At 38.1% G+C, this 26,179-nt stretch overlaps 1 protein-coding gene across 2 annotated transcripts; it reads left to right on the top strand.

The window, feature by feature from the left end:
* Window positions 1-24: 24 nt before the first annotated feature.
* LOC111173232 (uncharacterized) lies at window positions 25-25,677 on the top strand. Of its 2 annotated transcripts, XM_022570728.3 has the most exons (8): window positions 30-550; window positions 11,599-11,720; window positions 13,324-13,462; window positions 16,424-16,545; window positions 18,449-18,559; window positions 20,182-20,288; window positions 23,725-23,815; window positions 25,314-25,666. In XM_022570728.3, exons 1-8 carry the CDS (start codon window positions 454-456, stop codon window positions 25,428-25,430), a joined length of 906 nt encoding a protein of 301 aa, XP_022426436.3. In that variant the 5' UTR covers window positions 30-453; the 3' UTR covers window positions 25,431-25,666. The 2 variants fall into 2 exon arrangements, with proteins under 2 accessions (XP_089763736.1, XP_022426436.3); XM_089907610.1 differs by lacking the exon at window positions 23,725-23,815 and having other exon boundaries at window positions 25-550; window positions 25,314-25,677.
* The last annotated feature ends 502 nt before the right edge of the window (window positions 25,678-26,179 follow it).

The raw sequence follows: 26,179 nt of genomic DNA, 5'->3' as shown, positions 1-26,179 counted from the left end.
CTTTCATGAAGAGGATACACTTCCGCTTCCGGGGCACCCGCCGCGTTCCTTCAGTGCGTTTACCGAAAGGGTTTATTGAGATGTTTGTTTGCTTTGACTGGCTTTTGACATTCGTTTTCTATCGCTCAATAACTGCGGCATTAAAGTTAGTATTAAGATAGGAAGCTCTCTAGGGATGCGATCTCTGGAAAGAAGTCCAGCCTCCAGGCGCCACCTTAAGAAAAAATGACTTGGCTGAGCACCACCAGCGGAGAGAGATGGGGGTGTAGGGATGTTTGCGTGTAGGAATTCCCGGGAGCAAGTGAGAACTCCAAAGAGGGGGCGGGGCTTAGGACTTTAGCAGCCAAGGGAGGCGGGTTCCACCCCGGGTCGAATCAGGTGTCTGGACCCGCCTCTGCCTACGCCTACGCGTGCGCAGTGCGAACCTTCCCCTGCTCTGCTTTTTCCTCCAACATGGAATTCCGCTCAGCTCGGCAAGCAGTACTGCAGCTACTCCGTACGGTGGCTCCAGCAGACCTCCCAGCTCTGCTCCAGTGGATGAGAACTACCCGTAAGCGATCAGAGCCAGAGTCAGACGGTTGGGGCAAGAATATGCTGTGGGCGCTAACCTTGGGGACTTAGGGTGAGGCCAGAAGCCTTCCATAGGGTAGCTGTGCTGGCCTCTGCTCTGCTACGGATCGGGTTGAACGGGGGCACATCGCAAACTTTTGTCAGTTTAAGAATCCAGTTTAGGATTGGTCCAGGAGGACCTGGCTCTGGGTTTGTGATACCGCTACAGACTTCAGACAAGCGGCTACAGCCGCCTTGTGCCTAACCTCTCCTCTAAAGGAAAAAAAAACGGGGGGGGTGGCGGGGTGATGGGTTAGCCCTCCTCCCCATTACTCCCACAAATTTGGGACGACCAGTAGGATACTACCTGAAAAAGCCCTTTGCAAGAGAAGTTTCAGGCTGTAGAGCTGGAAGTTTTTACCCTGTAGGCAAAATCACATGTAGCTAGTGCATTTATTTTCTCAATTGTAAAATGGGCCATCAATTTAATAGCAGGTGTTCCGAGGTGGGGAGAGGGAGAAAAGGGGGAGGGGAGGACAGGACTTTGATTTTCAATGATAGTAATACTAAAAAAGTACAAGTTAGAATCGAGGAAATGTGGTAATTAGGTCGAGTTATTGAAGAATGGGATAGATCTGTTTTGGCAAAATGAAGCCTGGTGAAAGCACAAGAGGATAGGATATTCCTTGTTGGAGAACTATTCCAAACCATGCTCTGCTTCTGTACCCCTAAACGTTGATTTCCATGTTTATTTTCATCTAGACTCATGACTTGAAATATTCCTGTTTGCTGATGACTCCCAATTTTAGACTTCCATCCGTGAGGTTCTTCCTAGAACTTTCTCTCTTTGTGATGTTATAGTCAATTTGGGTATTATCATTATTGTTATTACTACTACTACTACTACTACTACACATTTTGGAGGATCATTTTAGATAAGATGCCAAACTAAAATTAACTTGGACATCTGGTAGTGAGATTTAGCCTGGAAAGTGGAGAAAACCAAAGAGCTAGCTTCATATTTATACACACAGACAAGATGCAAGGTGGGAATTTACGAGATATTTTATTCCAAAAGCCCTGGGTGCCTACAAAAATGCCATCTATTGCCTGGTTCTGGCAATTGCACCATTACTAAAACATCCTTGCCCTCAAGATTTCAGTTTTGTGGAGCCATTTGTAATCTAAATCTCCAGTTTTAGAGGCATCAGCTGAGACTCCATTTTTCAAACTCGTTGAAAGCATGTTTTGTATGATGATTTTGTAAACAAGAAGACCCAATACCGTTGGCTAAAGAAGATGTTTTTACTTTTACTAACACCACGTTCTGTGCCTTTCTCCAGCCGATCCTGTAGTAGAGAAGCTCAAGCAATTTGTTAAGCAATTTAGAACACAAACTGAGTTACTGAAGAATGTTTATTACATGAATATTTTAAGAAATGAGAGTGTCACTTAGCTTAAAATGAAGGAGTATGTTTTAATATGAATCTTTAAAAGGAGTGTAATTTACTGGTATACGTTTTTTATGTGGTAATATATACATAATACAAGATTTACCATTTTAACCATTTTTAAGTGTACATTAAGTACAATACATTTACTTTGTGCAACCGTCATCACCATCTGCCTCCAGAACATTCTCATCTTCCCAAACTGACACTTACAGTGTACTTTTTTATGAAATACAGCACAAAAGATTCTTCCAATCAACAATTTTTCATTTTCCTAATTAACTTCCTTCTTCCAGGAAAAAAATTATCGCATAATGTCTTACTTGTATGACATTTGCTTAGACCTTTGATAATTATAACTCTCCTTGAATTTTTATACCATTTAATGGAAAAGCAAGAGATAATAATAGGCATGATTTTGGTTTTGAGTTTCACAGAGTTTACTGAAACTGAAAAAAATCTACATATTGCTAACAGGTAAAAATCACAATAATTTTAAATACACAAAAGGAAGAATAATATTCTTGGTCTCTGAAGGAATAGTGGGATTATCATACCAAGACCTGAGGTCATTTGGGATCAGGCTGATAGAACCAGAAGCTTGGACCAGGACAGAGGCAAGCACATGTCAAAGTATGATATAAACTGAAGATATAGAAAAAATAAAGATAGAGCCTGTATTTACCTTGGTACCGCTTAGGCCAAAGTCTAGAAAACAAATGAGCACCAGTAAAGAAGGATGAAAAAAGTCTGAGGGACAAAGCACACAAAGACAACTCCCCCCTCAAATAAATAAATAAAAGGAGTAAAAAATACAGCAGGACTTCAGCTCATTGATTCTAATCTTGTGGCAGAGCATCTGTTCTTTTGTACTTCTTGTATATGTATATAGTGGACTCTTGATCGAGAGCCAAACTGTATGTGAGGTCCCCAATAGGCATATTAAAAATTACATTTTGTTAACAGCTGTCTGTTAACAAACACCATTCTGAAGCCTCTGAATTTTTCCTGAGTATGCAAATACAAATGAGGATGTCAAACCAACAACTCATAAAAATTTCTATTAAGAATCAAGTTATAGGGCTTCCCTGGTGGCGCAGTGGTTGAGAATCTGCCTACCAATGCAGGGGACATGGGGTCGAGCCCTGGCCTCGGAAGATCCCACATGCTGCGGAGCAACTGGGCTCATGAGCCACAACTACTGAGCCTGCACGTCTGGAGCCTGTGCTCCGCAACAAGAGAGGCCGCGATAGTGAGAGGCCCGCGCCCCACGATGAAGAGTGGCCCCCACTTGCCGCAACTAGAGAAAGCCCTCGCACAGAAACGAAGACCCAACACAGCCATAAATAAATAAATAAATTTAAATTAAAAAATAAAGTCTGGGCTTCCCTGGTGGCGCAGTGGTTGAGAGTCCACCTGCCGATGCAGGGGACACGGGTTCGTGCCCCAGTCCGGGAAGATCCCACATGCCGCGGAGCGGCTAGGCCCATGAGCCATGGCCACTGAGCCTGCGCGTCCGGAGCCTGTGCTCCGCAACGGGAGAGGCCACACAGTGAGAGGCCCGCATGCCGCAAAAAAAAAAAGTCTATGTAAATCTGCTTTAAAAAAAAAAAGAATCAAGTTATAAAGGATAGAAAATTAAGGTGTGTATAAGAAAATAATAAAATAATCAAGATAATATTTAAATGCTTAAAGAAGTTAATAGTAGGTGACTAGAAGCTTTTATGTTTCCTGTATTTTATTTTATTTATTTATTTATTTATTTTTGCGGTACGCGGGCCTCTCACTGTTGTGGTCTCTCCTGTTGTGGAGCACAGGCTCCGGACGCGCAGGCTCAGCGGCCATGACTCACGGGCCCAGCCTCTCCGCGGCATGTGGGATCTTCCCGGACCGGGGCACAAACCCATGGCCCCTGTATCGGCAGGCGGACTCTCAACCACTGCGCCACCAAGGAAGCCCTGTTTCCTGTCTTTTAAATACGTCTTCATTGAGCAGAATTGAACCTGTTGCTGAACAGCAGCTACCGAGTTGTTAGAGTTTCTTTGAAATTACGACAAATCTAAAAAGCAAAGCCTGGGATCTAGTTACATTTGTCGAACAGCATACTACTGCAGTTCTATATTATATTGCTATTACCACTGAAGAAGTAGCCACATAACTTACAGATTTTCCAATCTCTTGTTTCCTGTTTGATCCTTCTGTTTCTCAATTTCTTATCTCCTCTTGCCTTCCTGTGGGTAAATGGAACAGTTTTAGAATTCTGTTCTTGTTTATAGTGTTTCTGAGTTTATCTCTTTGTATAGTTTTCTTTGTGGTTACTCTATTACAGTATACATATGTAACATCACCATCTACTGGTATCAATGTTTTAACACTAGAATGAAGTATTGAAATCTTACTTTCATGTAGGTCCCTTTACCCTCCCCCACTTTAAAAATATGATTATTTTATGTATTTCCTCTATATACATTGAGCACTATTACGGATGGTTTTATAAATTTTGATTTAACCATCAAATATGGTTTAAGAAACTAATGAAGAGAAAGACAGTGTAATGAATTTACTCTGTTTTTACCCATTCTGTTGTTCTTTACTTTCTGAAGTTCCAAGCCTTCTTCTGCTATTTCCTTTCTGTTGGAGAGTTTCCTCTACCAGTTCTTTAAGGGTAGGTCTGCTGGCAACAAATTCTTTGTTTTTCTGCATCTGAGGTTTTCTTTACTTCTCCATTCCTGAAGGATAATTTCATCAGATATAAAATTTACAGTTTGTGGTCCTTTTTTTCTAGCATTTGAAAAATTTTGTAATCTTCTGGCTCCCATGGCTTTTTTGTTTGTTTGTTTTGGTTTGGTTTTTTATTTCTTTTGTTTTGTTTTTTGGGTTTTTTTTCTTTCTTTTGTTTTTTGGTTTTCTTTTTTTGTTTTGGGGGGGTTTGGGGGTTTTTCTTTGGCTGCGTTGGGTCTTCGTTGCTGCGCACAGCCTTTCTCTAGTTGCAGTGAGTGGGTGCTACTCTTTGTTGTGGTGCACGGGCTTCTCATTGCGGTGGCTTCTCTTGTTGTGGAGCATGGGCTCTAGGGTGCATGGACTTCAGTAGTTGTGGCACGTGGGCTCTAGAGCCCAGGCTCAGTAGTTGTGGCACATGGGTTTAGTTGCTCCACGGCATGTGAGATCTTCCTGGGCCAGGGATTGAACCTGTGTCCCCTGCATTGGCAGGCAGATTCTTAACCACTGTGCCACCAGGGAAGTCTGCTCCTGTGGTTTCAGATGAAAAATTCACTGTTTGAATTGGTGTTTCCCTACAGGGAGTGAATCATTTCTCTTTGCTTCTTTTAAGATTTGTTCTTTGTCTCTTTTGTTTTTAGAAGTTTATGGTATGTTCTTATGTGGATTTCTTTGGGTCTATCATATTTGGAGTTTGCTTGGTTTATGTCTTTAACCAAATTTGGGGAGTTTTTAGCTATATTTCTTCAAATACTTTTCAGCCCCACACTTTTTTCCCTATGTCTGGAGCTCTGACACTAATGTTTGATCTTTGTTATTCCACAAATCCTTAAGCCTCTGTTCAGTTATTTTTTTTTCTGTCTATTTTATCTCTGTTGTTCAGATGGAATAAATTTTATAGATCTGTCAACTCAAGTTTACTGATTCTATCCTCTGTCATCTCTACTACTGAACCCATTCAGCAAGTGTTTTTTTGTTGTTGTTTGTTTAGTTTTATAGTTTCTATTTCTTTTTCTATGACTTCTACTTCTTTGCTGAGATTTTCTATTTTTTTCACTTGTTACAGGATAATTCTTAACTGCTTATTGAAGCATTTTTATTATGGAGTTTGCTTTAAAAGCCTTGTCTGATCATCCAAATTCTGATTAATTTACATGTTAGCATCTAGATTGCCAGATTCAAATTATGACTTCCTGTTCTTGGTATAAATGATTTTCCATTGTATCCTGGATATTCTGATTGTATGCTAGGGTAATTTTGATTTTATCCTGGATATTTTAGATATTATGCTGACTTGATCCTATTCAAATCTTCTATCTTAGTAGGCAGTTACCCTGCTTAAGTTTAACCTGTTGGTTCTGGCCTGCTTTTGTGGGCTGTAGCTCTGATAACAATTTAGTTTTCAGTGCCCTTGCAGTGCTATTCAGGTCTGCTTCATTCCTTGAAACTGCTGGGGCTCCTGCTCAGTCTATGCTGGTGTTGCCTGCGTGGAGAAGGACAGTTTCTTGGATCACCCTATGTCACTGAGCTTACCTTCCACCAGTGGGAGTAGGGGACAAGCAGTACAGGGCCTGGTTTGCTCTTGGCCACTGGGCAGAAGGCTGGGAGACCTCAGGCCTGGGTCTCTATCCTGCTGGGTAGAGGGCCTGAGGACAGCAGCCTCCCCTGTCATTACCAGATAGCCTGCCACTGCCCCAGGTGTGGACTAGGGATTAGGGCTCCCCAGTACGTCTCTGTTGTTCTTCCCCTTTACAGTCTTTGGTGAGAGAGAGCAGGCTTTTCTTAGTTTTTGTTTTGTTCTTTTTTTTCAATCTGGCTGTTGGTAGTTCTGGGATGCAGGCCTCTCCAGGGCCCAGTCCAGGCTACATGGAAGATAAAAGGAAAACTCAGGAGGGAATTCACTGCAGTGACCCTCCTTCCTTAAATCCTCAGGTCCCTAGACAGTTTACCTTTTTTCTAGCTTTCAGAGTCCTTTATGGTTGCCTGTTGATTTATTTCCAGGGTACTTCATTGTATTTAGAGGGGAAGAGCAGGGGAAAAAGAGGGAAGTAGCCATCTTGTCTAGGACCAGAAGTCCCCTCAGTAAATTTTTAAAATTTGAATAAGAACTTCAGAGTAATATTAGATATGAATGAATAATAGGAAATATATAACCCAATGTTTAATTATGTATTGTAAGTCATTAGAAGTAAGGATATGGGTGAGTTAAGGCCAGAGTTTGAACGTAAGACTTCATGGAGATGAAGTAACTTGAGCAGGGCCATATTGCAAAAGGCAGGGTCATAGAGTATGAACAGGAAGGAGTATGGAAAACACCTGAGGAGATTTGTACATCTTAAGCAGAAGTTATGTTAGAGAGTAATGAGAATAGAAAATAGGATGGTTAGACTCTGGTGATATAGAGGGCCTTGAAAGTCTAGAGTGACACTTCATATGTTGAAAAGTGAAAAGCTATCCCAAAATTGTAAGGGGAAGGAGTGACACAAAGTGAAGTTGAAGCAAGATTAGTTTAAAATCGGCGTGCAGGATATCTTATATTGGGGGGAAACTGATAGTTCAGGAGCTAATTGTGAGTTTGTTCTGATATTCTAAATGTGAGGTGGTGCCTGTGCCTCTGAGGTATTTGAAGCGGTAATAAAGAGGAAGTGGATTCAAAAGAGAAAGTGATACAGGTATCAAGTCCAAGTGATACAAAGGACTTGATACCTGACTAGATGTAAAAAGTGGGGTTTGATTCATATACTGTCAGCTTTGGTGACTTCTCTGTCCCCATGTATTTAATTAAATATAAGTAGGAAATTTTTAAAGAATGAAGTTTGCTCTTTAGTGAAGCTCTTCTTTCTCCACTCCCTTCCCACCTACATATGTAATTTGAGAAAAACCTTACTGTCCTTAGGCAACTGATTAACACCTTTCTTTAACTTTTTCCAAGCAACGTACTGTTACCACACATTCTGAAATAGCTATTATACATGTTAAAAGATGTTCAGCCTCACTTGTAATTAAAGAAATGCACATTAAAACAACAAAGTTTGTTTTTATGGTACTATTCAATGCTCTAAGGCTTTAATGAAACACATATTCTTATTCTTTTCTGATAGATTAAATTGGTATAATCTTTCAGGAAAGAAATTTGACAATATGTAGCAAAAACCTTTAAAATGTTTAAGTTCTTCTACTTCTAAGAATTCATAGTAAGGAAATAAATACAAAGAGATGATGTATGCCAAAATGTTAGTTGCAGTGTTCCCAATTTTTCACAGCTATAATTGTATCTAAATGTATATTAGTAGGACTGAACGGTTAAGTACTATACATATGGTGGAATATTACACAGCCTTTCAAAATAATGTTTTAAGGAATTTAATTTTAATAACAAATACTTATGATGATAGAATGTTAAATGAATTCCAGTTTTACACACTGCAGTAATATCCTATCATATCATGCCTTTTCCACCTGTTTTATAGCCATTATTAGGGCAAAAATGTCTTGCCCTTCTTTTCAGAAGTTATTTGCCAACCACTACAGATAATGAAACTAATTTTAGCCTTCTTGAGCTAAAAATTTCCACAGTGCCTTACATACAGTGCTCAACAAATATTAACTATTATTATGAAAGATCTTTTGAGAATTTTCTTCCTAGAAAACTATACATATTTATGTATACAACCAAGCATGCAACTTTAGGCCTTTTATGGACCACATAAAGCCCATATGTGGATCCTGTTAACTAGGACCATGGTGAAGAATCACTGCTGTAACTGAAGGAATCTCTTTTTACCCTTGAATGTAGTTGAATCAGAGTTTGTTGTCCAGGATAAGAGGTGTCAGTTCTCATTTTCACCTGGTATCCTTGGGAATGAGTCTTCACTTAATACTGCCTTTTTAAAATGACTGAGTAATTTAACACACAATTTCATAATATCTCTCATCTTGCCTGGTAATGCTTACATTAATTGGGGGATTAACTCCCAAATAAACATATTTAACTAGGGAGACAGCGGGAAATCTATTGTGATGGTTCAGAATTTGCAGCCCTTCCCATCTTTCATTTCTCCAGCTCCCTTGATCTTCACATATGACTGTTTAGATGGTTCACCACCACCACCCCTTCCAAGTCTATTAATAACCCAGTAGCAGTAGCAATCAGAGCCCTAGACACTACAAAGTGATAGAAGAGGAAAATAAGCTAAGGTAGTCATGGATTAGAGAACTAAATTGCCAAATTGAGTTCAGTTCCAGGGCCACATTTAAAGGGGCTGTTGAACAAGTCCAGAAGATGGCAACCAGATGGCAGTGGATATGGTTCCCACAATATATAAGGAACCGTGGTCAGAGCTAGGGAGAAGAGAAGGCTAAGTCAGTGATAGGGGTGCTCTTACTAGCCAGCTGCCTTCTGAGCTCCCTTAGAGAGACTGTATGGTATAGTAACTAAGAGTTCAGAGTTAGACCTACATTCAAATTCCAACTCTACCACTTTCTGGCCAGTATGACCTGAGACAAGTAACTTAAATTCTGACCTCACATTCTTATTTTGTTATAAAATAGAAGTGATAATAGTACCACATATAGGATTCTGAGGATTAAATGACTGTTTGAAAAGCACTGCACAAAATTTAGCATGCCTTAAAAGTGCTCATTCAATAAATGCCGTATAGCAATAGCATTAAAGATGATGATTCCTCTCGAGCTGAAATTAGAAAAATGAGCTGTTATGGAAAGGTAGATTCTGGCTCAGCACATGGAAGAAATGCACTTCCCGAATGTGTTCAGGTGAAGACTGAAAAACAATCATATGTCAGAGATGCATGGATGGATTCTGCCATTTGGTAATAGTTCATAATTAAGTTCCCTTTCCACTATAAGACTCTTATAAGGCCGACCCACATGAAAACTATGTTTTCCTAACATGGTTGTTTATGTTACAGAATTAAATCCAAAGAAGTTGGGCTATGAGATATCTTAGTTTGGTATAATGAGATTTTTATTGGCTTCTTCAGTTATATACCATTTATAAATTGAGAGAACTTGCTAAGAATCAATGGTGTGAGTGATATTATTAGAATTAAATGCAAGTCATAGAGGCTTCTAGACAGTTTCCCATCTACAGAGAGAAGCTAAGCAGATGTTAGGTATTAATTAACACCTTGAGAAAATTTAATTAGATTTTAAGAATACAATTTTTAAAAGGCCAGTTTTTTAAAAAATGCATCACAGGTGCTATTTAAGTTCCACCTAAAACAATTTGGAACGAATCTTCATAGTATTTTCATTTCTCTATAATTTATATTTTGCATCCTTCTAGAAATAATTTGAAGCAACAACTTAGATCATTATACTAGATAGGTGAGGAAAGAAAAAAGAGCTAAAAGGCCTTTCTACATTAGTTCAGGGAGCCAAATAATATATCAGTATCTTCATATTAACTACTATTGCTCAAAAGGAAGTTACACAGAGAAAGAACCTCTGTACGTAGGGAAACAGTGGAAAAAGTGAAAAAGAAGAGTAGCTTTATTTAGAAGCAAAAAACCTAGGTTTGCTTCTTGTGCTGCTGTTGGCCTGCCTTGTAACTTTTCACAGTTCATTTAACCTTCAAAGACTCAGTTACCTCCTCTGTAAATCAGAGAATGTAATCTTGCTTTGTCTTCCTTACATGGATGTTATAATACTTAAATGACCTAGTTTCTATGTGAAAGAACTTTGCAAACTAGAAAATATTATCCAAATTTTAATTGTTGTTTGTGACATGAAAATTGCATTCTGACCCAACATAAGAATTATTATGTTTAAGAAGGAAATCATGAACTTATTTAAAAACAACCAAATATTTGGGGGGCGAGATGTGGAGATGGATGATATTTTCTTCAGAATCTCCTTGTTTTCCTTCTATAGCTGTTTTAAAACAGTAAGAAAAACACAACCCCTTCGAGGTCCTTTTACTCTAGCAAGAATTCAATATAAGTCTTTTAAGAAAAAGGTAAAATGTTTTCATTAGTAGTCCTTTCCAGTCTATATTTGGCATTCAGGCTGTAGCTAACTTTTAGAATATTTTACTTCCAGATAAGTCACATTCTGGTTAAAATTATATGAGCTGCTTAGAAATCATACTTTTGTAGAGCCAATTTAAAAAAATTTATAAACACACAGATAAGGTGAAAAAACAGAACAATGAACACCACTTTTATACCCTCACCTAGATTCACCGTCAGTCTCTTACCTTCTCCACCTTAATTGCTATATACATCGGCATGCACGCACACTTCCCTTTTTGCCAGATTATCCAAAGGTAGGCCACAGCCATCAGAAATGTGCTGTTTTAATGATCATTTTATCTGCTGTTCAAATGCAGTGGAGCAACATGATTCTTATAAAGTTTATTCTATAGTTGGTGCCATCTGTTAGTTCTTGTTATCCAAAGTCTTGAGTACATTTTATTGGAGGCAGAGATGCTCAGATTAAAGTTATATTCTTAGTAATCCCTGTGTGATGCCTCCTAAACTTGTAAGATCTGTATGGTCACAAAAGGAATATTTGACTACTTACTGGTAAGTTTAAGACCCTAAAAACTAATAGCAGTACTTTCCTTAAGTAAAAATAAAGTAGTAAAAGTACTACATATTTTTTAAATGCCTTTATTGTTCTATAACAGGCTGAAATAGTCAAGTTTTATATTTTCAAGCAGTTTGGAAAAAGGAAAAACTCAGTGTTTTCAATGGAACATTTGTTAAAATTTAAATATTTCATTGGTTAGAAAGTTTATTTATTGTTATAAATTGATGCTATCTGATGGAAAATATCCACCCATTGTAATCACTTAGTCTAGGTATGAGTACATCCATAAAAGCTATATCTGTTTTTTTTGGTTTTTTTTTTGCAGGAGATTTTGATGAATTCATTCAAGACAATAATGACATTATGTTGAAAAACATAGCAGAAGACCTTCGGAATTGCTTACCTCTAGAAACCATGCTTTCCTCAGAACATCTAGCCCTCCAAAAAGTAAATATGCTAAATTAATTTACTCTTGAGGATTGTTGTTGTTGTTTGTGGATTGTTACTTGAGGATTCTCCTATTCTCCCCTAACCCCCTTAGCCTTTCCAGTCTAATCAGTCCTGAATTCTGCTTTTTCATTTGGTGCTTCAATCATGTCCCCAATTCTTTTGAGTCTGTAACCTTCTGGCTCCCTAGTACCATTCATTCAACAGATATTTTTTGAGGGTGTCCTGTTTGCCAAGCACTCAACCCCCCACCCCCACCCCCACCCCCAAAATCAAGGCACGACATTAATCTGTCCCTGCCTACATCATTGTCCTGGTTTTCTTTTCCCTGTTCCATTTCCGTGGCTTTTATCAAGGGTGAAGTTCACCCCTTTGTTTCCTTCTCCTACTTTTGCGTTACACAATTTTTGCTTCTTTTATTCCTTTATTCCTAGAATTCTCACTTTTCTTCTCCAGACAACCCCCTCATTCAAGTACCTTCAAAGCCCAACTCTTATGGGATACATATGCTATAAATACTGTTTCCTAAAGCAAAACTAAGAATAATAATTTCTTCTTCCCCCACTAATCTGAAAGTAGCAGCGCTTCATGTGGTTTTTCAGCATGTGAATTCCTGAGCAGAGGTACTAAATCCTGTACATTTTTGGTAGTTCTGTGCACATTGTGAGCACTCAGTAATCTTAGTAAACATCCAGTCATTTACAGGAGGAAAATAGTGGGTCGTATAAAAACTAAAAGCAATATTTGTAATACAGTTTGGATGTTATTAATAAAACAATCTTAGCAGTCTCATGATATAACACAATATATAAAGAGAGAAAAAAGTATTCATTGCATGTTAATGGTGGACCCACAATCCCCCATCCCAACAAACTGTTTTTCTCTTCCTTTGTTTCCTTCTGGTCCTTGTATATGTTCATACATTTTATATACTTATATGTGTGTGTGTGTGTATAGATGTAGATATAATTTTGTAGATTTCCAAGCAGATAGGTTGATTCTTTATTTAGTGTTAAAGTAGAAGGAATCAGACATATTTTTCTCTGTAGCTGCTTGCTATTATATCATGTACCACCAGTATTAATAAAGTGCTATTATTTGTAAGCATGTAGTTTTACTAACATTGTTATTATTTGAAAACTTTGCTTCTGGGCAAAGATTACTTGCTAAGTATTTTGATGGGTAAGTCGCTGACATGTACGACTCAGAAGACCTGATATTAGTTTCAGTTCTTCCCGCTCTTAACTAACTAGTGTCATTTCTTGGGAGAAATCTCTCTGGGTATCACTTTCTTTATTTGTAAAATATACTACTTAGGATGGACAAGATGGTCTCAAAATACTCCTTTCATCTAAAATTTTCATCTATTTCTCATAGCCATGTTTTGCATCATGACACGTCAAATAACAAGTTGCTAGTGTCTGAAAAATAAAACAAAAGCAGAGCAGAGTTGCTGACTTCCATAATCAAAACTTGTCTTCCTGGGCCTTGTCGTTGCTCTCAGAATTTTAGCATATGAACCACTGATGTTTTGCCTTATTTAGCAATAAAAAGAGACTTCTTTGTACTTTGTTTCTTTTGATGTTTTTCTTCTCTCCACCAGATACAGCAGCAGCCAGAACCCACAGTTCACGTTGATGCATTCCTTTATGATGAAGACTTTATTGATTCATTATGTGAGGAAGGAAAAATGAGCAGATACTACTGTATGGTGTGCGGCTCACACCAGACGGCGCCTTTAGGTGAGCACTCAAGCCTGCAAACCTGATGACTTCGTGTGTACTTTTCCTTACATGTCATGAGTATGCAGTTTTTTTTTTAATATCTTTAATTTTTATTTTTTAATTTTTTTATTTATTTTTGGCTGCATTGGGTCTTCGTTGCTGCACGGGGCTTTCTCTAGTTGCGGCGAGCGGGAGCTACTCTTCGTTGCGATGTGTGGGCTTCTCATTGTGGTGGCTTCTCTTGTTGCGGAGCACGGGCTCAAGGTGCGTGGGCTTCAGTAGTTGTGGCACGCGGGCTCAGTAGTTGTGGCTCCCGGGCTTATTTGCTCTGCAGCATGTGGGATCTTCCTGGACCAGGACTCGAACTCATGTCCCCTGCATTGGCAGGCGGATTCTTAACCACTGTGCCACCAGGGAAGTCCCGAGTATGCAGATTCTTGCCCAAGCATTCACTGTTTTTGGAAAGCAAAAGGACAACCTGCAGCCTAGCCATTACCAATTATTGCAGTCAGGGAAACTAAATAGAAACATCGTCCAGGGAAGCTAGGCCACTTCATGTCTCTCCCAGGGGGATATTTCTGCTTTTCACTGAGCATGTTTAATTGGAGGTGACTTTTCAGGTCCAGCAACTAATCAGAAGTGAATGAATACAGGGAAACTGACTCATACTTTATATACTCAAAAGAGATTCACATTTAACCATAGTGCTGATTTATTTACAATGAGAAATATAACTGCCAAGGGGGCTGAAAACATTCTCCCCATAGAAACATCTACTTGAGAAGTCAGATAGTAATCAGATATTGTTGGATGGGCATGGATTCAGAGGGCGGAGATAGATAATCTTGACAGTCTATTCAGGCCATGATTTGACATCATGGAGCATCTTTGGTCTATAACCCAGAACAACTCTAGTGACAGTCTCCTGCATCTCTGTCCCTCAGATGCAGCACCTGTGTTTCAAATGGGAAACTAGACTGACTCCATGCTGCTAAGATGTTAACTCTTCTGTTAATATACTTTTTGTTCAAACTGGATATTATTGGCTAGGCTATTAATTTAAACATGATATTTCAATCTCCCTGCTCCCTTAGATTTAGAGGTGTTGCTTAGAGGGGGTAAGTAATATTGTGCTCATATTACTGATCTTAGATAATATTATTCTCGAAAATTAACTACTACCAAATTTGTAGTATTTTGCTAATACAAATATATAGTACCTGTATTGTAGTTGGGGATTAAACTACCCTGGTTTACTGATTTAAGATTCTATTTTTAGATAGTACTTTTTTCCATTTGAAATAGTTGAAATTCACAGAATAGAAAAGGACTTAGACAAGAACAGTAGAAGAAGGGACTTCCCTGGTGGCACAGTGGTCAAGAATCCGCCTGCCAGTGCAGGGAACACGGGTTTGATCCCTGGTCCGGAAAGATCCCACATGCCGTGGAGCAGCTAAGCCCGTGTGCCACAACTACTGAGCCCGTGTGCCACAACTACTGAAGCCCATGCGCCTAGAGCCTGTGCTCCGCAACAAGAGAAGCCACCACAGTGAGAAGCCTGTGCACCACAACAAAGAGTAGCCCCTGCTCGACGCAACTAGAGAAAGCCTGCACGCAGCAACAAAGACCCAACGCAGCCAAAAGAAAAAGAACAATAGAGGGAAAACTAAAAAGTGAATTATAAATAACACCATATCAGATCTGATGTACAGAAATTTACAGAAGAGCTACGTTTGACACAGAAAAATTTGGAGGTTAGGATGTATTTTCACATAAAAATCAGATTGTAAATAGTGTCTGGACACCCAGACCAGCCCGGATAACTATAATGACTCTGAAAAAGCTATCACCGTGTGGGCCTCTTATTCCCTATATGAAAGGGGCTTGTCCAGCTACAAGACACGAACGATGACTCTGGAGCCCAGGGCAGGAGCACTAACGTGGCAAGGAGGATCGTGAGGATGAGAGGAGATAAGGGCTATGGTGGTCAACCCCCCTCCACCCCATCACCTCCAGTGTTACTTCTGAGGCCTAGTCATCCTTTATTTTCTTCCAAGGGATTAGCCTGCCTGCTTCCATTTTCTTTGCCACCAGTCATTAGTTATGGTCAAAGTTTCTCCCCTTCCTGACCATTATATCATGTAGCATACAGTAGAGAAAGTCTTTGGGTTACCTCCATATCAGAAAAAACAGACTCAGGCTCTCCCAGGTGATTCATTACAGAAATAATGGAGCGCGAAGGTGGGCTAGGAGACTAGCAATTGTAGCAATTAAACTAAGGGAAATAACAGTTTAGGAGTGTCTTAACCTCCTTCCATACCACCCCTCTCCTGCACTCCAGAACACACTCTAGGTTGCTCAGGGCTGCCACATTGTTCCACTCCAGAGATGGTCATTCATTGGGTAGTTTACAGTCTATGCCACAAGAGGTGGAAGCCCTATGGTTGGCTCTGGGATAGGGTGAGAAAGCCAGATGGTATGGGAGTTAGGAAGCAGTTGCTGGGAACAGCAGGTCAGAGGGGAAAGAGGAAGGGGAAAACCCAGGACACCCTAAGCGGCAGCAAGAAGGAAATGAGGAGCATGGGGGTAGGGACAGGCAGCTGAGCAGTGGTCTTCTCGAGGCCTTTGATGATGATGGTGAGTGATGATGATTTTGACCGTGCTGCGCGGCTTGTAGGATCTTAGTTCCCTGACCAGGGATGGAACCCGTGCCCCCGGCAGTGGAACCACTGGACCCCCAGGGAGTTCCCTCTAGAGGCCTTTGAAGTGTCAGAGACTTCATATTTGTTCTTGTCTAATACAGCTCAGAGTGAATGAATACAAAATTATCACATTAATTTTTTCTAAATAACCTCTGAATGGCTTTCATTGATTAAGAAAAGCATGAAATACACTTTACAGATGAAAGAATTAGAAATACAGAATGGAATTGTTAATCCCCAAGCAGAATTTAATGTTTACTCTGTTCTAATTCTCCAGGGTTTATTTCTCATTCCTTCTCTCTCATGGAATTGAAGTTCATTTATCATCATGTACTCCCTGATCTATCGGGAAAGGTCTTGGTTGACGTTGGCTCCAGGCTTGGCACCGTCCTTTACGGGGTAAAGTCCAGCTTGTAGACATACTCAACATTTGGAAATACTTTCTTCTCCTACTAGCATCAATTTTGCCTGCCACCATCCAAGGTGACAGCTTGGCTTTATTTATTAGAGTAACTGAATAATATGGTTAAAACAGTGTATCAAATTTGGACTTTCAAAGGTCAGCTCTCTGATTTCCGTTACTAGTTTGACTTTGTGACACAAGTGAAGGAATATCAGCAAAACAGCAACAGGTGACCCTCATAACACTTTGCTATTCTGTCACTCACTTACTGCCCTTCTAACTCCATTTTCTGTACTGTACTAAAATAGTATAGTATACTGAGTTTTGATAAGAGCTCTTATAAAACTGACAAATTTACTTGATCTGGGAAATTGCTTATGGCTATGAGCAAGTCCCTGAACACCTCTGTGCCTCAAGTTCCTGACCTGTAAGTGAGCAAACTAAATGATATCCAGGACACATCGTGCTCTAGTTTTCTGTGATCCAAAGTTTGAATGTAGACTTCTGTGTCTTCAATGTGGCTTTTTTTAAAAAATTCAAATCATGAGCATTTTAAATATTCTTAAATGGTTTTATCAAAAAACTGAAATGTGGTTTCTGGTTGTCATTAGCAGATGTGTTAAAACATGTGGCCAACAGCAGTAGATGTTCATGCCAGAAACAGGCCCTATCAGTTCCCAGCATCACTGCCTGCTCTAAACAGAAACAGTTAACTCTTTCATGGTTCATTTATTTTTCAGTGTTGACTTTTATTCTACAATTAGGAAAAATAGCCATAATAGAAAGTACAGTTTATCAGATGGCTTTGTTTGGAGAACATTAGAGATTATGCTTGTTTACCATATTTTGTCCATTCTTGTTAATTTTTTTATTTGTTAGAAAAGTATATAGCTGAAATAATTGTGGCTATGCAGGTATTTGGCAGCATTAATGAATTTAGACATATTGTCATTTTCCTCTATAGTACGTCACTGATTCAGTCAACAAAAATTTTTTGAATACTTACATATGCTCCATTGAACATATTCTAAAAATCCATGATGAGCTATGAATATAAACTTAGTTTACACGTAAGTGTTAGTTGATGTATAATGGTCTTCAGAATATGATTTGACCTCTCCTTCCAGATTATTTTTTGTTATTATAACCAAAATAGATACATAATAATATATAGTCAGTTCTTGATGATCCTTGTTAACTAATGGCCAGTTATCTTTGGTGGATTGCCAGACAGCAGGCTGACTTCTCAAAGCCAAGCAGGACACACCTCCAGCCACCCTCCTCTTGTGTCTGACTGTGCATGAGTTTCCATTATATTTCCCACAGGTTAATGCCTTTCTTGCTTTCCCCTGAAATTCCCAAGAAATTACGGAAGTAGGGTATTAAACAAAGGATCTATATGTGATCACTTTCCTCATTTCCAACTTTGTTGAATGCACAGTTTTATCAGGAAAAGTAAGAAATCAATCTTTAAAAATATGATTACTTTTAAATAACGGAAATTAATAAACTACAATCAAGGTCTCGATGAGTAAGAGTCTAAGTTCTTAAAAGTTGTTTTACATAAATTATAAAATGTTACTTATCTTTCCTTTTTATCTTTATTTTTACTTTATTGAATTCTATTTTTAAAAGTTTGATTTTTAGGGACTTCCCTGGTGGTCCAGTGGTTAAGACTTTGCCTTCCAGTGCATGGGGTGTGGGTTCGATCCCTGGTTGGGGAGCTAAGATCCCACATGCCTCGTGGCCAAAAACCAAAACATAAAACAGAAGCAATATTGTAACAAATTCAATAAAGACTTTAAAAAAAAAAAAGTTTGACTTTTAAAATTTCAAGTAGAAATAAACCCACAACTAAAAGTTAATTCTTTTGTATCATAATGTATCTTCATATTTCAGGGTTATCTTTACAGTTCAGCATCACAATTATATGGAGTAGAATTGAATGGAGACTTTTGCCAGTTGCAGGAAATGGTCATAAAAAAGTACCAGTTCACTGACAGAATAAAGGTACCCTTTTAAATGTTTATTCTGTTATCCACTGTATAGCATAGTTTAGCCAAATTTCTTCTGCATTGGAGTTGGAAACTCTTTTTGAATCTATTCTTGATTGCTGTTGTGTAGAAACAGATTGAGTTAACTTAATATTTTAAAACACTGATAATAAAGTTGAATTATTATCAATATGTTCCACTCACATTTTTCTCTTCCTCCCAAATTTTATTAGAAAGTAGAATTTTTTCTTAATTTTCTTCATATCAACTATAGTTTTGGTAGCACTAATTTTGAATCTCTTGATGTTGGTCAGAAGTGTATTTAATTAAACTCTGAATGTTGAAAGTAAGCAAAAAGGTTAAGTAATGCTCACAGTTTTTATCTTTTTATAAGCTTTCAATAGGAATTGTGGGTGCCACAGAATAGCAGTTCATGGGAGAATGATGTCCTGGGTTGGGCTACGACAGAAATTTTCTGTTTCTTATATGTAAGGGGAAAAATAAAAAAGGGGAAAGGAAGTTTTTTGGTTGATGCAATAATCCTTGTCATTTCACTAGTGATCCTGCACTTCTAATGGCAATGCACAGAAGTATTGTGTATCTAAGGATCTCTGGTGTTCAATGCAATCAAATATTGAAAGACATATCTTAGTAAGATTAAGGATCTAGCTTTCCCCTTTCTTATAGAAGGAAAACTTTTCATTCTCTTCCTCCTTCCATCCTTGCCTTTTTTTTCTCTTTCTCTCTCATCTTGGAAATTGAGAGGCAAGTGATCAAAGAGAATTCATTGTCCAATAATAAGTTCATGGATTTTTCTCACTATCCCATATTTAATGAACAGAAACACACTGCTCTTACATAATAAGAATCACATAACTAACAGGAATATTGATTTAATTAGAAATCGAGATTTAAACATTCTGGATATTATTTATTTGTAAGGCTAAGTTCTTTTTTGGAAGGAAATCATATGATATAAAAAACTTTTTCTCTCCTTTTTAAAATAAAAGTTATTTGCTTTGCTCTTGAGCAAATACATGTTTCCTCTTATTATCTTGCCTGTGGTCTACAAGACTTGTTGATTATAGTCGAAGTTAATTTTTTGAGGTATATAGTTTTTTCAATAAATTGTTTTGTTTGCTTTCTTGGATAGATAATATATTCAAGTGAATTTTAGATGAAGAGTCAGACAAGGCCAGTTAAAATATTTGTATTAACATTTTACAATTTATAAATTACTTTTTAAATTTTATATGGTCCCATTTGATTCTGTGAATCAGGACATGTATTACTCCATTTTATTTAGGAAGACACTGACTACCCAAATGTACAAATCCAGTTGATGATGGAGCCAGAATAACTAGTGCTATAATGGAAAAAGCTCTGAACTGGGAGTGAAAAGAGTGTAATTATAACTATATAAATGATTCCATCTAAAACAAAATTTTCACAAGCTTATGGTTTTTATTAGGTATTGAGTATCTTCCATAGGTAGTAGTATTAAATATACTGTTCTCCCATTTTAAGAAGTGTGAATCTCCCATATTGCCTCACAACATCATTGAATCAATAGCTATTTCTTACGTGATTATATGATACGGTGTCTTTGTTCTCTTACGTGAACTTATTCTTTTTTAGGTGCTTCATGCAGACATCTGTACACAAGGTTCACTTCTGCAAAATGCTGACGTTATTATAATGAATAATGTCTTTGAATATTTTCTTAATGAGGCAGAACAGGCCAGGTACGTTATTTATTCAAGCAAGAAATCTGTTGTTAAAATATATCTAACAAAGTATGAAAAGGGATTGGTAGAAGTGTTTTCATATTAAACTTTTTATTTTTTATTTATTTGTTTTTTTTTGCCACACTGTGAGGCTTGTGGGACCTCAGTTCCCCAACCAGGGATCAAACCCGTGGCCCCAGCAGTGATATGAAACTTCTCAGAAATGACCTCAACTGTCAGGAGTTTATATTAATAAGGAAATGTGTTATGTCTAAATGAAAATAAAAATAAACTTTGGTTGTCTAACCTTGTAAATATTACATCTAATTTTGAGTAGTTATAAAATGGTTTCATGACCCAAGCATTTGCTTTGCAGTCTGGGATGCAAGAAGTTATCAATTCCCAGTGGGTTTTTATACTTATTCTTTTCTGCCTCAGTTTTCTTTTCTTTGAAAAAACATGTCCTATGCTCTCCTATCACAAAATTATGGGAATTAACTGGTGCCTATAAATGACTATAAAACAAGATATAGGGCTTCCCTGGTGGCACAGTGGTTAAGAATCCACCTGCCAATGCAAGGGACACGGGTTCGAGCCCTGGTCCAGGAAGATCCCACATGCCGCAGAGCAGCTAAGCCCGTGCGCCACAACTACTGAGCCTGTGCTCTAGAGCCCGTGAGCCACAACTACTGAGCCCATCTGCCACAACTACTGAAGCCCACGCACCTAGAGCCCGTGCTTCTCAACAAGAGAAGCCACCACAAAGGGAAGCCCATGTACTGCAACGAAGAGGAGTAGCCCCTGCTCGCCACAACTAGAGAAAGCCCGCACGCAGCAAGGAAAACCCAACTCAGCCATAAATAAATAAAAATTTAAAAAAAACAAGATACAAGAATATTCAGCTAGAAAACAGTGAATAATGATCAAATTTTTAAAACGTTCTTAATGTGGTAATAGTAGGTTCCTGGAGTTTATTCCACTATTCAAGCAATAGAAAAATTAGCGAATCTCTGATCACTTTTTTTTTTTTTTTAATTTTTGGCTGTTCTGCGGGGCTTGTGGGATCTTAGTTCCTCGACCAGGGATTGTGCCCATGCCCTGGGCAGTAAGTGTGGAGTCCTAACCACTGGACCACCAGGGAATTCCCTGTGATGGCTTTTCTGACTTCTCATCAGGACTTATAGGTTCCTCTAATTAGAAAATTCCTGTAGTCTGAGACACTGATTTTCTGGTCAGTTAGGCTTGCTGACTTATTTATCATAATGACATACGTATACTCTGGATGCAGGAAACCTCCTTTCCATATCTATGAAAGGGCATTACACACGTTTGGATTAGTGCATCAGTGAGGTTTCTACTGCAAGAAATAAAAAGACATAATTATAGACCATAAACAGTTAATATGGAGTAGAATCCTGAATGAGTAACCCTCTTTATCCTGCCACCCCTTTACTGTCTATATTTTCTCTCTCGCACACATACACACATATCTATTACTTGTAGGTTAAGGTTAGTACAAAATTAACAGTGTAAATAGTTTAAAAAGAAACTAGTTCAACAGAAAGCAAATCATATCCTCAGAGCTCAGCCAGAATGGGTGATGATTTTTTGGTCACAGGCTAAAGGCCAGAAACACAACATGAACAAGTTGTTTTAATCATAGTGCACTCTTTAAGCTTAATTTCCAGTGGACAAAGTATGTATAGCTTTTTACCTTTTGAAGTTCAGGACCAGTAGTCAAAACATTACATAATTGTGGGAGAATGAAATATACTAGGTTTATGCTGTGTAAGAAGTTAAAAGAGAAAAACACCTTAAACTCTTCACAGATTCATATAGGAAGATTTTGAATGCTGAAGAATGATGAATGCTACCTGTTAACTTGATACTGGAAAGTATTTTCATGTTTGGGTTGTTTTAAAAACTATCTTGGGGGACTTCCCTGGTGGTCCAGTGAAAAACCCGCACACCACAACTAGAGAGAAGCCCGCATGCTGCAACTAAGACCAGACACAGCCAAAAAAAAAAAAAAAAATCTCCAAAAAAAAACTATCTTGGAAAATTAATTCACAAACTCTGCATGACTCACCAAATAGGTACTGACCATGTGTTAGTTCAGCCATTTCTCCAAGTTAATCAAATGCAGTGAATTCTAAATATAGATAGATGATAGCCTCTCATGGTTAATTACCTTCATCATGAATGACAGTACACGGGAGAAAGTTTGGAAGATACAGTAAAGCATTCTGATATTGGAATCGTTCTGACAAAATTGATCATTTACCTATATAATTCTGTATTGTAGCAAGTAGAGTAATTCTTTGTTTAAAAGGTGCCTCTGTATTTTTTCAGTAGGTGAAACATATACAACTACCACAATGACAGCTTCTCAGAAACAGCAAGTGCTATTTTGAGAGCCATGCCCAACTGTGCCAGTATACTCAGCTTCTTCAGTCTTACTAAATAGACTTGTAAAATATATAATTTCTAAGGAACTACATCAAGACAACAAACAGCTCTAGCCCAAGCACAGTGATATTTATTATCAAACACTGCTTCTTGGTTTTATATCTAGCCTGAGAAAAAGAACATTTGTATCGTTTTGCCTAGTAAGCTCCAGAATATACTAAACCCAATAACCATTGCTGTAACTAAAATAAGTGCAAATGATACTGCTGCCCACCTGCCCCACTACAAGGGGTGCACATCCCTGCATTGCTTGACCCTTGCTCCCCAATAGCAGGGTGTACTGTCAAAACTCATGCACGGTGTAGAAATCCCATTCATGTCTGCTCTACAGGTTAATCAGAACTGGTCAGACACTGCCCTCTGACACATATACATGCACATGGTGTGCCATCGTGCTTTAAATCTAGTTGATCTCATTAAACTTCTCAGGTGCCATAGTGTCCAGAATTCTTTCCATTGAATATTTCTGACAGCCAAATAAAGTATGATTTCACTCTTGATATCATTTTAAAAGATCTAATCTATATGTTATACTCTTATTTTAGTCTTTGCTTGTTTTCTGGCTTCTGTGGCCTTTCTCCATGACTCTTTCCCACTCACACCCCTCAGCCCTGTTCCATTCTGCAGAAAGTTTGACAGTTCATAAAGAATTGAAGAGGCTTTAACGCTGATCCAGCTTTGATTTCTTTATCAGTTCTGAAAACTTCCTTTTGGCCTTACCCACAATCCCTTGTATTAACCCTAATCCCCATCTTGTTAAATCTCTCTCAGTATTGTAACTTCACAATTTTGCCAACATCCCTTCAGGAACTGAATTTACCAATTTCTAGTATCTTGCTGCGGTCCTGTTTTCTGCTGGCAAACATTTTTACCCATCTGGATTTCTACATATCGCCTGGGCTATATTTTTTTTTTGTCATCCTCATTTTGAAAAAATATCCAGTGTCTGGTAAAGCATAACATATAAGTTTTGAATGTGTTATAGAGCCTGGGAATATATCAGCCATAATGTAAGGAAACGAGGATCCTTATTAGTGACCGTGCCAAGTCTTGAAGATTCTCTCTCAAGTCTTCAGGTGTGTAAGCCTCTTTCCCAGCATTTTTATTGTCAAAACTTTTCTTCTGCTTTTTTCTGATAGCTGTTAAAATATTCTAGAAATATTCTTTCTGAATATAGTGACAATGATAGAAAGAATAACAAAACCTTATGGCTTAAGAACCGATTTGTGGTTTGTTCACTGGCATCAAGAGCTCTGAAAGTGTACAGATTCCTTTGCTTCTCCACCCAATTTTTCCAGCTGTGGGGTTACAGTTTTATTTAGGTTAACAAATGCTATTAAATATTTGTAAGAGACTTAGAACACCCACATCATAACTTTTTCCCTGAGAACAAAAGGAACAGAGCTGTTCAGGTTTCTAGAACCAGTAAGTGGACTGGAGGCCCACATCCTGAACACAGTTGAGCTTCTAGGTCAAGTTTGGAATCTTGCACAAACTGCTTCTATGTTCCTCAGATTCTCCATACAAAATAAGGCTGATAATAATAAGATTCAGCCCAATAAGTTGACCCTTTTATAAAGGTTAATTAATGTTTGTAAAGCTCTTTGAGATCCCTAGATGAAAGATACTGTGACATTTCTTAGTACAGAGTCATATTATCATTTTCTTTAATATCTCTTTCCTCACATACAAGCACTGCCAAATTTAAATATATATTTCTTCCTTTAAAAAACTAAACAATCATCAATAATACCTTCTTTAAAAATTTTTGTCAATCATCTAAATTACAAAAGTAATTCATGTTTGTCATAACAAGGGAAATAATCCAGAGATACATAAAGAAACAATGTCGATCTCCCCAGTTCCCCCCCACCTAATTCCCTCCCCATGAGATCCCTACCCCGTGAGTGGTATGATTCTACCATACTTTTCCATACTCATAAAAACATACCTTTTAAAATATGTGCTCTCCAGTTTATAATATCTATATGTATTGAAATAATTCAGTGATTTTCACTTACCAAAGTAAAATATTTTTGAAAGAGTCCTTATATATGAATTCTTGAATAATGTTATTGCTTTCCTATTTAATGAAACTTCTTTAAACAAATATATCCATTGGTGGCTCCAGAATTTCTGTATCCCGGAGACCCAAATTTGCAGTGTGAAGGGAAGGGCCTGATAAAAGTTATGGAGGGAGATTACCCCCTCTCGTGCAACCTCTTAGCACCATCATTGTGTGTATATGAACCGTTTCTCTGTGTACTCCCATTGTTGTTTTAATCTTTTATTGTTTAAGCTGGTTTAATTATTAAACTATTTACATTAAAATAATTATACTATATGTTCTTTATTCTTTCAAATTCCAAAATCAAGGTAAATTAATTAAGTCCCTGAATCCACAAACTTACCATTTAGTACGACAAAGAATTATGTGGCACCATGTAGAACTTAGTCCCTCTCATTGTAATAAAAATCCTTTGTGTTCAATTACTTAGTCATGATTTCTCAAAATTCAAGAGAATAGGTTCATTCTGCAATTTTCATATTTGTTTATGACCTTTTTTTTTCCAGGTTAATATACAGTTATCTCCCTGGGTTGAAGAGGTACCACTGAACTATGATGTATACCCAGAAAAGGATATTGACAAGGAAGCTCTTGAACAAATACATTTATACAAGATTCTCTAACACTACAATAGTCCTACCTCAGTGTAAAATAATTACAAAATAATTTAAAAGAAACAGAACCCCAGTATCCTAACACATATTTTTTCTGTATATTCCTTTCTAGTCTTTGTACATATGCTTACATATTTGTAAATAGTTGTATGTGTATATATACAACTTTGCGTGATAATTTTATTAAAATATTTGTGTGAAAAAATTTTGGTTTCCCCCTGGTTTCTTTTATTTTGTTAAAAATATAAACGTGTACTTTTCTTTTTTTTGAATTTTTATTTATTTATTTGGTTGCACCGGGTCTTAGTTGCGGCTCGCCAGCTCCTTAGTTGTGGCATGCGAACTGTTAGTTGCAGCATGCACGTGGGATCTAGTTCCCTGACCAGGGATCGAACCCGGGCCCCCTGCATTGGGAGCGTGGAGTCTTATCCACTGCGCCCCCAGGGAATTCCCTTTTTAAAAAAAAAAAAAATTATTTATTTATCTATTTGGCTGCGCCGGGTCTTAGTTGCAGCGTGCAGCTCCTTTAGTTGCAGCATGCCTGAGGGATCTAGTTCCCCAACCAGGGATCGAACCCCAGCCCCCTGCATTGGGAGTGCGGAGTCTTAACCGCTGGACCACCAAGGAAATCCCAACATGTGTCCTTCTTTAGTCACTAACTCTATATACCAAGTCCAGATATGGCCCCCCAAAAGACCAGAAGTAGTTTCTATTATGAAGGAGGGGTGGAGGGGAAGGTAGGTTACACTGTACCCCAT

This window comes from Delphinapterus leucas, chromosome 2, assembly GCF_059928025.1.
Source record: "Delphinapterus leucas isolate spDelLeu-1000000601 "Yukka" chromosome 2, BTC_Dleu_Yukka2, whole genome shotgun sequence".
Taxonomy (NCBI): domain Eukaryota; kingdom Metazoa; phylum Chordata; class Mammalia; order Artiodactyla; family Monodontidae; genus Delphinapterus; species Delphinapterus leucas.
The sequence above is the reverse complement of the archived record's forward strand: the minus strand, read 5'-3'. Positions and strand labels throughout refer to the sequence as shown.